The 15,010-nt window shown below is 52.7% G+C and overlaps 1 protein-coding gene across 1 annotated transcript in view; it reads right to left on the reverse strand.

Moving 5' to 3' along the window:
• Positions 1-15,010, reverse strand: part of FBLN1 (fibulin 1) — an 82,702-nt gene that overhangs the window by 15,248 nt on the left and 52,444 nt on the right. The window contains exons 15-16 of the mRNA XM_045872343.3: positions 7,449-7,591; positions 5,357-5,488 (exon numbers count right to left, since the gene is read on the reverse strand). Of these exons, the coding sequence (XP_045728299.1) occupies positions 5,357-5,488; positions 7,449-7,591 (275 nt within the window). The remainder of the gene's footprint in view (positions 1-5,356; positions 5,489-7,448; positions 7,592-15,010) is intronic.

The raw sequence follows: 15,010 nt of genomic DNA on the forward strand, positions 1-15,010 counted from the left end.
GACCTCCAGTGGCTCCCTGTGGGCCGCGGAAGTCTACAGAGGCCCGGCCCTGTGACCCCTCCCAGCCTCTCTTCTCGCCCTTGCTCTGGTAGTACCAAACTGCGTGGGGTGCCTTCCCACCCACTGCCTCTCGTCATGCCGCCCCTGGGCCAGGAATAGTGCCTCCTTCAAATTGATATGGTCAAGATGTTCAAAACACCACCACGCTGAGGGCGGGGGGGAACGAGGTCCGGGAACAGCCTTGTCTGATTCTTCACCTGGCCAGGGCGGAGCCATCCAGGCACCGCCTCCTCCTGGCAGCACGCGACGACAGTTTGCCCAGGCAGGGGCGACCGGACTCTGCACCCACAGCACCGCGGTGCTCTCCTGTCCCACTCCGGCGACTGTCAGCCTCCCTACAGGCAGAGACTGCATGCTCCTCACCCAGCACAGGAAGCTCTGTGGCATGCGCAAGCCGGTTAACCGATCAGTCCTGGTGGCCCCGACGCCCACTGCCAACTGCCCACGGGGGACCAGGGAGCTGCGTTAGCGCGGCCACCATTGGATCCTTGCAGACCGCCACGATTTAATCAGAACGCGAAGGGGGAGCGGCTGCTCGGAGGGACATGGGGGCAGCTCAGGGGAGCAGCCTGCCCCGGAAGCTACGATTCATACCCGCGTGAAACCTCTACGCAATAGTTTATTTCCAGGATCTCTGCAGCCGGAACGCGGGGACGGTCACATCAGAGTTCAAGTGGAAAGACTAGTGCAGATCTCACGAGGCCCAAGGCTAACAGCGCAGGTGATGCTGACACTGATCTGTTCTTTTGTGTTCCTGCTCGTTTTAGTAAAATTAGAGCCCTCCCAGTAATTATGCAAAGACTGAAAAAACAGAACTCCCCACTCCACCAGGCAAGAACAATTAGCAAGTCCATCTCTTTTATTTCAGCCCATTTTGGGGCTGGGAGAGCTCACTAACTAGTAGTTTTAGGGCTGTTCTTACCTTAATTATTGTCATTATTTATAAGGGACGTCCGCGAATACAGTCAAATTTTATGAACCTCACCTCACACACCAGGGGCCAGGCGTGAAGGATTCCACTAAAAACAGGAAACGTGAGCTGTAGTCACGGCTCCATCCCAGTCCGGTGGCCCTTTCTTGCCAGGGTGGGGGGAGTGCCTCGGGAGGCTGTGACCCTTGGAGGCTGTGTGAGCCGGGGCGCTCCTGTCCCTCCAGCGTGGCCTTGGGTAAATATTCGATCGCCTACTGTATGTCCATGCCTGATGGGGAACCAGGGTCCCGACCTGCATAGAGCTCACGCCCCACGTGGCTGACGTACTGTCCCGAGGCTCCCCGAGCACCCTCCAGCTCACGAAACGGGTATGTGGCAGGAGGGGCTGACTGGCAAAAAGCCACTAAATCTCCCATCCACGTGCCCACTGGCCAAGGATCGGGGCGGGCCTATACAAAATCGAAAGGTGGGTCTAAAAAGCCACTCAAGCTACGAACTGTCTAGCTCCTCTTGGCTTTGGGGAGGTTTTCACAGAAATGTTGGCAAAGCTGACCCTCAGGATAGACCGATTTTATTCTCCTGTCCTTGGAAAGAGAGTTGAAAAGAAGCAGGGAGGAGGGAGGGTGGCGGGGAGGGCTGAGGCTAGCTGGGGCCCAGCGGCCCGGGGAGGGGGCGGCCCCCCGCGGCAGGGGGGCTGACAGGACTCAGCCCCCGCAAGTCCCCCATCCCGAGCTAGTACCAGAAGGACCCCCTTCTTGGTACAGCCCTTGACCGCAGCCGATAGCCCGAAGAGCTGGGTGAGGAAGGCTTTGTCGTGGCCCGAGAATACCTCAGGCATTAAGAGGGCATTTTTGCAGAGGCTAAAAATGCTTTCTTCATTTTTCACTGACAGCTGGTTAAGGAGGAATGCAACAGAATGTCTGCTCAGGCTTTGGGCCGACAGCAGGCTCAGCCCTGCTGCAGAGCCGCCTTTATCCCCGCTAAGAACGGGCTTTTAAAGGATACATTAGGGGAAGGCCTGGCCCTTTCAGGTTCTGAGTGGACTTGGGGCACTTTCTTCTTCTGTTATTTGGGGGAAGAAGGAGCTCCGTGGCCTCAGGGTCCTGGCAGCTTATACAAGCGTATTTCTCTGGGACCCAAACCCTCAGTCACTTTGCCCCAGTCGGCCCCAGCCATCAGTGGGCTCCAGCCCCGGGTGTTTGGGGAGCACCGGGCTCTTGCTCTCTCTGGCCCTTGCTGCCTCACCTGGGAATAACGATAGTCCCACCATGTCACAGGGGTGTGGCGAGGAGGAAACGCCTGCTCCTGGTACTCACTAGGTGTCAGTCACTCCTTCACATGTGTGGAGACTCAGCTCAGACCTCACCTCCTCCAGGAAGCCTTCCAGACCCCGGTGTCCAGTGTCCGAACAGGGCATGGCCTAAAGCGGGCAGGTGTTCAGCCAACACCTGTGAGCAGGTCAGTGTCTCTTCCAGGAGCTACAGGCGGCTGGGGCTGCACACTGGTTCTCATTGGGCCCAGCTAGGAGCCCCCCCACATCCCGCTGGATCCTGCAGACAGGAGGCATGAGTGGCCCCAGAAAACAATTTCTTCCTTTCCACTGACATACAGGGTTTCTAAGACATTGCTTGAAATGAGAACTGCGCCCCTAAAAACAAGTTTGCAAACACCAAGGCCCCATAGGGTTTCAGATGCCCTGTCCCAGGTGGTTATTTAACTCAGTTCCCTCCTTTGCCCGAGGGAGACGATCACACCCGTCCCTGAAGGTGTTTGTGAGAACCGAGCTGGGTGCGGGGTAGACAAGCTTGGCTGCGACTTGCGGGCGGCTCAGGCTTGGGCTCAGGTCCAGCAGCAAACCATCCACCGCAGGTGGACAGGCCTGGAGCTGCAGCGTTGTGCCCGTGTCCAGGGCCAGCACGCACCAGCATGGCCACCCCCGGAGGCCCAGAGCTCCCGGGGTGCACAGGAGTTATTTGGGATAGAGGGGGAGAGGGGAAGAGGTGGGGTTAAGGAAGTCCAGGGAAGAGACCCAAGCAGAGAAATAAGGCAGCGACGGATGGGCATAGAGATGAGGGTCCAACCCGACATACAGTCCAGGTCCTACCCCAGTGGGACCTTGCCATCTGGACTCCCCTGGCCTCAGTCCTCTACCCAGGAGATGACACTGGCATGAGGACCCCGGCACGGGGTCCTGGCCAGATGGATGCCCTGCAATCAGAGCGAGGAGCAGAGGAGGCCGGGCCCACCGGAAGCAGGACGAATTTTCCGAGGCCAGCCTGGGCCCTCCTCCACGCAGCCCCAGCCCGGATTCCAAAGACCAGGGCACGCGTGACCGAGCGCAGTGAGGGACAGCCGCTCTTTCTTTGTGACCTGATCCACATTCCATTCCCAGGGGCTCCGTTCTGTTCCCCACTCTGCCCTGAGGCACTGTGAGAAGGCTGGCACACCCTCACGCCTCTCTGGGCCTCGGTTTCCCCCTCTACAAAGGAGTTGGAAAGAGATGGTCTCCAGGAGCCTCCAGGCTTCGACACGCCAAGATTTTCTGCCCCAGTGGATGGGAAGCCGAGAAACAGAGGCTCCCAGGTCGATTTTGTCTGGCGTACAGATGCGGCTAGAAAAATGCGCTGGTGGGCACTGGATCCGGGCCCAGCCGCTGCCCAACCCCCGGGCGCAGGTCACCCAGGAGGGATTTAGCTGGGAACGCAAGGCGAAAACGCAGCAAGGAGCCACCCCCAAGAGGTTTCTCTTGGGGCCATGGAGGCTTGTCAGTCTCTGGAGTGTCAGATTTTGATGATCTGCTTGTGGGGCCATCTCTCTTCCCCACTGGATGGCAAAGGCCCCGACGGCAGGGTCTGCATGGTGTTTATTCACCTGTCCCTGCAGTGTCCAGCCCAGGGCCCGGTACAGATGAGGGCTCGGGAAAGGAGCAGAAGGGCAAGAGTAACTGAGTGAAGCTGAAGGCTCTCAGTCCAGTTCCTATGGTTCCGAAGCTGTGACTTCCCCCGCGAGGCCGAGATTTACCCCCGCGAGGCCGAGATTTACCCCCACGAGGCCATGTTGCGTGGCGCCCGCCGGCCTAGCATCAAGCACGGGGCTGCTAGGAGGGGGGCTTCTGGACGCCAGTGTCTCGAAGAGCTCACCACCACCCCACCCAAGCGGGACGAAGCCTGACCCTCCCTCCTCCCGTCTGCCCTCATCCCTGGGGCCCTGCAGGGCTTCGTCATCTAACATGGGGGAAACTGAGGCCCAGGGTGGGCAGTGACTCAAGGGCAAGCAGCAAGTTTTATGACTGCTGACAGCCAAACTGCATGCCCTCCCCTTGGGATCCCAGCTAGGACTAATGTACCATTAATTGTAATTAACTAATTATTCCTGCTGCCAACTAGCGGAGGAGGCGGCTGGGAGTGGGGAGCCCCTAAATGACTCAGTCATGTTTACAACATGCAAACCCATTTAAGAGCTTGTAAAGTCGCTATAAATGGCTCTTTGGCAACAGGGGAATAACGATCCCCTGTCTCCAGCTGCCAGTTTAACAACGGTTGGGGTTGGCAGCGGGTGTCCGGGCGCAGGGACCAGGGTTCTGAGATCCAACAGCGCCACCTAGAGACCTTGTTCCAAAACTCGGCTGAAGGGCCACCCGCTCGGACGCTCCTTCTGGTCAACACCTCACAGAATCCACGACCCAGGACACCACAAAGCCCGTGCCCCCCCCCCCATTCGCAATGGAGAAACTGAGGCCGACGCGAGGACAGGGCCTGGCCTTCGGCTACTCATCTGCTTTGAATATACTCAGAGTCTAAATCTAAGTCCAAAATGGTAGCTGGGATGGTTTCCATTCCCCACAAACTTGAGGTCTCTAAAACTCAACAGTGCAGGAGAGGTTTACGAGCCAGTTCCCCAGACTCACCTGCTTCCCGCCTCCGCTGGCATCCCTCCCCTCCCTGTCCACCCCCCAGCCCTCCTCCGTGCTCCCGAGGCGCTGAACCTCGGTGGAAGGCGCCAGCAGGCTCCTCGATCAAGGGCTGTGCGCGTGACCTGCCGGGCGGGACACCGCCTGGACGCACGGCAAGGCAAGTGGTCTGGGGCCGAGGCCAGAGCACGGGCTCAGACCCCCCGTTTGCTATTCCTTCTGTCGTCGCCCCCGGAGACCTGGAGCCCAGCCAGGAGCAGAGCCCACTCCTTGCCTGTGACTGCCTTGGGAGGGGGCAGGAGGGGGTTCCAGCTGGCCCTGAAGAATAGGAGGGATTTAGGAGGGGGACTCAGATGGGACATCGGCTGGTCCAGAGAGGTTTTCCCAGCAGCCTGGCACCACGGGCCTCCACGAGGCCGCTGGCTGGGAGAACCTGAACGTCTCCAGCCACTCACCCACAGTCATGCCATCCATGTAGCGCTTGATGATATCAAAGGAGTCCCGCAGGTTCCCTTCGGTGATGTCGAAGATGATGTCGGCGTGGTTGGCAGGATACACGGGCATGATGGCCCGGAGAAAGATGATCTCTGCGGGAGGGAAGCACATCATGGAGCCCCCGGAGATGCACCCTCGGGTCCCAAGAACCCAGGGCCGGCGAGCCCTGCACCGAGAAGGCGGAGGAGGGGTCCTGAGGGCTCACAGGTCATCGCCTCTCCCCCTTGTGATCAGCGGGGAAACTGAGGCCTGGAGAAGCTTTGGATCTTCCCTGAGGTCCTGCGGCTAATGGGCAGCAGTGGCAGGGCTGAGGGGCACTTGGTAATTAGTTGTAAATCTTCATGAAGTTGGGAAGAAGGGGAAGGGCGGTGGACGCGGGGACAAATGGAGAGAGGTCAGCAAGGGCAAGAGAGCAGGCTGGTCTCCTGCCCTGTGGTGACGTGGGCCAAAAAAGCCACTTCTCAGGGTGGGCTGGGCATTTTGGTGGTTGTGTCCATCTCCTCGGCCGCCCCGTGTAACGCGGGGCCAACCACCCTGGGTTGGGGGCACAAGGCCCCAATTCTACCCTGGCTCTGGGTGATCTAGAGGCGTCTTCCCTCTGGGCCTCCGTTTCGTCATCTGTAGAGTGAAGGAGGCAGACCGCCAGTGCCCACTGAGGGTCCTTTCAGCACTAAAGGTCACGGTCAGGATTTCCTGGGCCCCAGATGTTAATAGGCATCTCCAGCCACGCTCAACTCCCTATAGAATCAACTTCCAGACCAGCGCTGCTCAAGAGGCCACAAAACCAGCCGTTAGGGGTTTGGGAAGGATTTGTATGTGGTTTGGTGGAACCGGTCATTTGGCACAAGGCAAACACCAGTCAGTGGATTTTCTCCAATCCAAGTCCATGCCATCCTGCAGAGATTCTGTGCCTCTCCTTTTCTAGAATAACGAGTCAGTGGGGAGGGGAGCAGGGGGCCACCCGCTCTTTCAGGTGACCATGTCCTTGGGGAGCATCTCCTGCCCTCGTCACCCCCACGCCCCCCACAACCAGGTGTTATGTTCTGGCATGTGCCCCTGTGTCACCCCGTGGGATGCTATCACAGTGTGTAAACGTGGGCTTTAGTCCCACTGGCTCAACTCCAGGCACATCTCCCCTCGGAGGTTCAGGGAGCTGTTCCTTACCGTTGCGCCCCAGAGCCTGGCCCTGGGCCTGACACCTAGGAGGCTCCATAAATGTTTGCTGCGTGAATCAATCACGCGGCAAGGCCAGGGATGAAGACCCCACAGAGGAAGGGGTGGCCTCAGCATGGGGGCTGCACACCCAGAAGCAAGGTGTACAGCTGCCAGGAGGGTGGGGTGCCCCAGGTCCCACCCCAGCGGAAGGGGTGCTATGACGGCAGGTCTATACAGCAGGCCAGGAGCCGCCTGGGCCCCTACTTCACTCCTGGGCCCCCTGGATCCAGTCTAGGCCCTCGGTCTCCAGGGTGACATTTCTGTACGCAAATAGTACCAGGCACAGCCCTGTGATGGCTCCCAAAAGCCTTGCAGTGGAAGCCCCAACCCCAAGTCAAGGCTTATCTTCCCAGCCTGTCTCTTGCCAAGCCTCTCCCACTCCAGCCAGAAAAGCTTGGCTTCATTCCTCAAATACCCACCGCCCCCTAAACTTACCTCCAGACCTTCCAGATGAGTTCTGCTCCACTTGGCACCCTCCTCTCTCCCTGTTCCCCACTTTTACTACTTACCTCCTACTGACCATCTGGGCCCCAGCGTGGCAGTCACTTCCTCCCAGAAGCCCTCCCTGACGCCCCAGCGCTTGGCCCAGAGCCAACGCTCACCACCCAGAAGAAGCATCCTCCTGAGCTGAGAGCCAGGAACGGGCCGGCATGGTGCTGTGCGCTCTGGGCACACTGGGAGACGCAGAGGCAAATCCACGTCTTTCCCAGGGAGTAGCTCCTTGGGGCCAAGCTCTCGGCTCAAGCGCTGGGAAGCCCCAGAGGAGGCCGCCTCGCAGGGGCGTTTCTCTAGCCCCGGGGCCCCGCGCCCATTCCAGCCGTGGGAGTCGCCACTCACCTTCAGGGCGGGTGAACTCTCGGAAGGTGGGCAGTGACACGACAGTGTGGGAGATGGTGTGCACTGGGTCCAACATGCAGGTGACGTCGTTGGGGCGGCAGGACCTGATGCAGCGGACGGTGTCCGTCTTCTCCTGGCGGAGCCTGAGGGGAACCACAGCACAAGAGGAGGATGGGAAGGTCGGAACTGCCACTCCCACAGAGACCCAGGTTCCAGGAGGAGCCGCAGGTGGCCCGGCGGGGAGCGCCTGTCCCAGGGACGCCCCGCCAGAGAAGCGCAGCGGCCTCCACAGCCGAGCTGCTCGCCTGGGACGCCGCGTAGCCCTTCCTGCCAACCGGACCAGGACCCACACTCCGGTCCCCATCTGCCCTGGCTGTGGATAAGCGAAGCTTTGCTATTTGCCAAACTGTATGGACTGAGCTCCGGCTTCCACAACTGCAGGCGGATTCACCCGCTTGACAAGTGTGTTTTGAAGGCCTGCTGGGTTCGAGGCACCAGGGACGCCGAAGCAAACATGGGAGACATGGTCCCGCCTCCCCGGAGCCCCCCGGGCAGGTGGGTCGCAGGGGTAGTGAGAGACCGCATAGGTAGCGCCCAGCTCGGTGCCCAGCACAAAGAGGTCAAACCCACAGTGTCATGCGACAGACCGGGAGGGGAGAGACGAGGGGGGAGCTTGTTTGCTAGCCATATTTTAAATCCTCTTTATTGTAAAATAAAACACAGATGCAAAACCTACCCGGAACAAAGATGTAGTTTAATGAGTAGTATAATCACCGCTGAGGTCAAGAAAGAGATCCTTCATCTGCCATCTGAGGCCCCTTCGTGTGCCCACACCAATCTCAGTGCCTGCCTGCCCGCCCTACCCCTCCCAGGACCCCTGTCCTGATGGCCCCAGCATCGCCTACCTGGGTTTCTTTATAGTTCCTATCACACGGTGCATGCCTCAAGACAGTCATGAGAAAAACGTGCTGTGTCTCAAGTCCTTTCTAATCTACAGGTTTCCTCTCTATCCCTTCATTTCCCAGACAGTTGATCTGTTAAGGAACTGGAAGCCTCTGAACCATAGAGCTTCCTACATGTGGGCTCGCTGATTGCATCCTCGTGGTGCGATGCCGGCTGTCGATCTGTCCTCTGCATTTCTGGCACACTGGCCGCTGGATCCAGATCTGATCAGATGCAGGCCCAGTGCCTTTGGCAAGATGACAGTTGGTGGTGTCTCTTCCATTGGGGGGCACTTGGTGTCTGGTTGTCTCTCTCTCTGTGATGTCAGCAGCTGTTGATGCTCAGGGCCTAGATCCACTGATCCATCGGGGATTGCAACATGCTGGTAGTCCGATTCTATCATTTCTTTTTAGTGTGTTAGTTGGAATACTTCTGTAAAGAGCGCTGCCCCTCATACGCTATCTGGTTACCAGGAGGTATTATTCATAGAAGAAAAGCAAGATCAATGCCTGATTCTTGCCTTATTTTCATAGGTTTTCAGGATCATGAACTTGCTCTCTCTCCATCATCACCAGACGTTACCAGTTGATTTTTTAAAATATTAGTATGAACTCATGGATTTAAACCATTTGATGGATTTCAATCCATTGCAATTATTATCCTTTGTTGGAACTCAAGCTTTCCCATCTTTGGTCAGAGGGAAGATCAGAGTGGCTCCAGGAATCTTCAGTAGGTCTCTTACTCTGTGGTCCAACAGGGTGGTCCAGCCTCATCTTGTACTTTTCCTGCCCCAGCTACTTCTCCAAGAAGTCTTGGTTTTTTGTGTTTGTTTGTTTTGGTTTTTAGTGGAAAATGGTATTTCAAGACCACACCCTAGATACCAGGTATGATGGGTGCTTCTAGGTTGGCCATTGCTTCCAGGCCTCTTCAGTGGATTTTTAAAGGGAAAATATATCATGAGTTCCTACTGATATTTCTGATTCAAAGCAAGAATGACACAGACTTTTAATCTCTTCTATATTACAAAGGAATCTCTTTTCTTCCATAACAGAATCCTGGTTCTTAGGAACACAGGAGATGTTAGAATATCCCATAATTATTGATGTAGTTATTCTATATTCTGACACGGTAGTCTCAGAAGAGCAATACCTAAAATTACCACCACTGACACAAGGACTTAAAATAATGTTTATTTGGATATGTTCTCCCTATTCCACCTATTTTAATGGATGTGCTATATCTACATTGTTTGAACATATAGCAATTCATAGTATACCATTTCCTTATAACACTCACTTAGTTGTAGCTGGAAGAGTAACTATGCCTAATGCCAGCACATTGATACTTTTTCGTGTTGGTAATACTTTGTGTCCTTTGTCCACACAGGTCTGTTTTGTTGGGTATATAATCCTTGGCCTATGTTTTCTTGAGGATCCTAAGTATTCACCTTCTTCTAGCATAAGTGTTGCTGTGAACAAGTCTGATGACAATATAATTTTTCCCCTTCAAAGTCGTTGCTGGTTTTGCCTAGATGCCCTCTAGATGTTTGTCTTTTCTTCAAAGTCTGATAATTTTACGAGGCTATGTCTTCATATTTGCTGCTCTGAATAGGTATGTTCAGGTATGCTGTGTGTTCTCTCAATGTGGATTTTCAAATCCTTTTTTTTAATTTCTGGAAACTTCTTTGAGTTACCATTTTTAATACTTCTTTCTTTCCTTTGTTGTGGGTTCGTTCCTCAGAGATTTCTATTATCTGTATGTTGGGTCTTCTTTGCGTGTCTTCAATGTCTGTTACTTTCTCTTCAAGCTTTTTCATCTCTTCTATTTCTTTTTTGATTTATAAAATTTGTCTTCTTCTTGGTCCCTCCTTCTCTCAAATATTTATTTCTGCAGTTGCTTTTTGCTTTAATTTTATATTATTTCCTGGGTTCTGTCACTGTATTTCTCAATTTTTCCTAATTCTGACTTACAGTTTTCATCCATTTTTTAGCATTTTCTTAATGCTTTTACTTTGTTTTGATACAGGTTACAGTTTTGATCTGGATTCTGAGTATATCTTTCTGGTGTGTTTTCATTGTGCAGAGGGATGTCATTCTGTTCCTTATTATCCTTTCTCTTACATAATTTTGTATGAGATTCAATGTTGATTCTTTTTGGTTGGTCATTTTCAAGTGTTATTAATTTTCCTGAAATTTTAGAAAAGGGCATATTCACAGCAGTTTTCCTGACTTCACAGAGCTCCCTTACCTGTCATTTGGGGCAGTGTGCTTTCTGAGATTCCTCTACATTTACCTGGACTTTCTTTATCCAGAGTCTATTGTCTCTTTCCTACTTAACTCTGCATTTCTCTTCCAGCAGCTTCTTCATAGTGTGAGATCCTGATCTTAAGGCAAGCCCTGCTGGCTCAGTTCCAAGAGTTCCTAGGGGCTAGATGGCTCCATTCCCTCAACGCTTCCGTGAGCTCCTTGCACACACTGGAATGGAATGAGTAAAATGTCTCCCAGTCTCAGCTGCTGCTCCAAACTTTTTCTACTGTATCTTCCAGGGAATACCTGTTGACTATTCTGGAGTCTCCCACTGCTTTCTTCTGCACAGGTGCCAAGACCATGCAGGTGGACATAAACTGTTATCTTGGGGCTTGTAGGGATATCATGTCATCTTGTTTAGTTGGGCATATTTTTCTGTGGATTTTCAAATTTTTTGCCCAGCCATCTTGGGTTGGGTTGGGATCTTGGCTTTGGATCCAGAGAGCTTCAAACACTATGCTGCTGCATCTTCCCAGATTCTCTGTGCTTAGAGAGTTTGCACAAATTATCTCATTTAATCTCCACAGCTCTTCCCTCTATACCACATTGCCTCCCTCTTTAGCTAATAAAACGTCCAATTCTATACCTGGGAATTATAGAATAGGGCTCATATCCATTATTTAGGAAAAGGGGCCAGAATAACAATCCGACCAGCACTGACTAATCCCAGCAATCCTGCCCTCTTCACAACATTCAAGGCAGCAGGGGGCAGGGTTTCAGGGAAGACTCCAGAGCCAGGCTGCCTGGGTTTGAATCTCAGCCCCACCTGATACCAGCTGTGAGACTTTGGGCAGGTTACTTATCTGCTCTATGTCTCCAAGGCTTCCATGTGAAATGGGGATCTTAACAGTATTTTCCTCACAAGGCTGTTGGGAGGGTTAATTGAGTTAAATGCTTGGAGCAGTGCCTGGGCCTCAGTAAACAGTACACGTGTTAGCTATCATAGCTATGATTATTATCATTATAATAATGACAATCATGATTATTATCATTTGCCCTTGGGAGCTAAGGTTAGTACAGTGATCGAGTCAGAAGAGCAGAGGCCTAGGAGTTAGTCAGAAGTGATGGCAGTGACCTTGGACACATCCAAACCCTCTGAACCTTCATTCCCCATTTAACTCAAGATCCAAATGAACACTACTGTTCCTTCCAATGAATGAAGAAACCAACACTTATTGACTGCCTACTATATATACCAGATAATGCCTCATCTGCAATTGCATGTAATCTTCAAAATAATCCATGAGGGGGCCATGAAAGCTCTGAAAGGCAAATGACTTATCTATGACTTTGGATAAGTCATAAAACTAGTAAATGTCAAGGAGGACCTTCAAACTCTTGTAACTTTTGTTATGTTTCTGCCCTGCATGATCTCCACAGCATGATGTAGGACTATCACCATGTAGCCCCAAGGAACTGCCAGGCAGAGATGAGCCTTCAGGTAATGCAGATATGGCCTCACATGTGCACTCAGGCACACACAGAGACAGCAGAGATGTCCTGAAATGGAATGGGCCACCTTACGAGTTAAGGAGTTCCACAAACAAAGGAGAGTGCAAGCAAAGCTGGATGGTCAGTTGGTGGGAATGTTGTACAGGAGACTCTGGCAAACCCTGTAACATCACTGCATGGCCTCTAAAGCCCCTGAGAGTTCTCCCCCACTTGATACTCCTATGGACATGAAGGAAAAGTGCTTCTTCCAATCTGAATGATCTGGAGCATGATGAAAGAATAATTGAATACAATAACTAGATCCCTGCTGTAACTTGCTGACTTCACAGAAGAGATGATATTTGAACTAGCCTCGAAAATACCATCCATCCATCCATCATCCATCCATCCATCCATCCATCCATCCAACCATCCATCCATCATCCACCCACCCACCATCCATCCAACCATCCATCCATCCATCATCCACCCACCATCCATCCATTCATCCATCCATCCAACCATCATCCATCTATCATCCATCCAATCATCCATCCATCCATCCATCATCCACACACCATCCATCCATCCATCCATCATCCATCTATCATCCATCCATCTATCCATCCATCCATCCATCCATCCATATATTTATTCAGATGTTTACTGAACTCCTTCTACAGGCCAAACACTCTGAAATGATAGAGAATACAGACATAATCCCTGTCCTTAAAAAGGCCCCAGTGCAGGGGCTCCTGGGTGGCTCAGATGGTTAAGCATCTGCCCTCGGCTCAGGTCATGATCCCGGAGTCCTAGGATCGAGCCCTGTATCAGGCTCCCTGCTTGGCGGGGAGCCTGCTTCTCCCTCACCGTCCTACTGTTCCCCCAGCTTGTGCTCTCTTGCTCTCTCTGTCAAATAAATAAATAAAATCTTAAAAAAAAAAAAAAAGGCCCCAGTGCAGTACGGATAATAAAAAGTAACAACCGGGCGCCTGGGTGGCTCAATTGGTTAAGCGACTGCCTTTGGCTCAGGTCATGATCCTGGAGTCCCGGGATCGAGTCCTGCATCGGGCTCCCTGCTCAGCAGGGAGTCTGCTTCTCCCTCCGACCACCCCCCTCATGTGCTCTCTCTCTCTCAAATAAATAAATAAAATCTTAAAAAAAAAAAAAAAAGTAACAACCACAAGATAACAGGAAAAATGTTCGGATGGAGTATGTCCAGGGCTATGCGAGCTCAGAATAAGGAAAGGCTTCATGGAGGAGGTGACCTCTGAGCTCACGCTTCAAGGAGAATAGCAGTTTGCAGAAGGATAGCATGGCACATGCTAAAGCCAAGGGCAGGCACATTCAGGGAAGGGCAAGCAACTCTGTGTGGCTAGAACAAAGAGGATGAGCTAGGATGGAGCTGGAAAGGTGGGCAGAGCCTTGAATACCATTCAAGAGAGTTGGACTTCATCTGCTCGTAATAGAGAACCACAGAAGGTCTTAACGAGGGAGAAACATAACCAGACCGGCCCTTCAGAGGGGTCCTCTAGCTGCAGCTTGGAGAATGCATTAGAAGATAGGAGACTGGGTGCTGGTCCAGACCAGACATCATCAGATAGAGGTATGGGAGACCGATTGGAGGCTTGAGGTGACTGGCTAGAAGTGTGCATGGTTCCATGGCAACTTAACTGCTGCTTCTGTCAAAAGTGCAAAGCGTAGAGTTTATTTCCCTACCAGACAGCAAGGCCAGGACACCCTCCCCACCAACTTACATGTCATTGTAGAAAGGATCTTAGGATCCTGCAATATCCTTTACTTGATTCCTCTGTGGCATTCTGCCTTCCCCTCTTGTTTCTGCTCGGAAACAGCATCGGCAGTCACAGAAAATGCTACAGACATAAGCCAATGTTGACAGAGAGTCATCCACTCCCTCAACAGACATGGACAGAGCACTTAGTGTGTGTTACGCACCTCACCAGGAGCTAGGGACACGTCACTGAATGAGATGGAGCTGGTCTCTGCCATCACAGAGGCTTCTGGGTGGTGGAGAAGACAGATGTGAAACACAGACAAATGGGAAATGCAAACTGTGAGAAGCATAATGTTGAAGTGTTATGAGAAAGACTGACAGAGGAGACAACGCAATGGTGTTGAGGAAGGCCTCACTGAGAAAGGAACACTTAAGCTGAGCTTTAACCAACTTTCAAGCCAAGGGTACAAAGCATGTGCAAAGGGCCTGAGGCAGCAAAGAACTCAGCAGTGTGGCTCAAGGGAAGTGATCAAGGGGAGAATAATTCGAAGTCAGGCTGGAGATGCATGCAAGGACTAAATTATACAGGGCCTGAAAGGCACCCTAGGGACTTGTGATGATGGTTTGGCTGGAATCATGGTGGGGAAGATGAAGAGAGGTGGGTGGGTCAAGGCCAATGTTGAAGGTATTGTGATAGAAAGGAATAGTCAGAGTTGTGGAGGCAGCAAGCCAGGGTTCAAATACCAGCTGTGTGATCTTGGGCAAATCACTCGCCCTCTCTGAGTCTCTATGGGGATGAGACACCTGCCTTGCACCCCCTGGAGGTAAGGATCACAAAGGACCTGAAGCACCCTCAGTGGTTCCCATGAGCGGCACATTTATTGTGTCGTCCTTAACCGCCTCCCGGCATGGGGGCAAAATCCCCAGTAGAGGCAACCGCCCTCATTTAGGCAAGAGCTGCATCCAAGATTCTGCAGCTGTGTTCGGGGCTTTTCCCCACAAGTTCAGGCCTCTCATCAAGACAAACAGAACGAGAGGCTTGAATCTCAGGATAGAGTTTTTCTGACTCCATTAAATGCTCAGCTCCGTGCGACAGAGCAAGGAAACCAAGGAGAGCCAGAAGACCTGGTCCCATGGCCTGGCTTTGC

Source organism: Mirounga angustirostris, unplaced genomic scaffold, assembly GCF_029215605.1.
Source record: "Mirounga angustirostris isolate CCGP_5_RB_7025 unplaced genomic scaffold, mMirAng1.0.hap1 SCAF_5, whole genome shotgun sequence".
NCBI classification, from domain to species: domain Eukaryota; kingdom Metazoa; phylum Chordata; class Mammalia; order Carnivora; family Phocidae; genus Mirounga; species Mirounga angustirostris.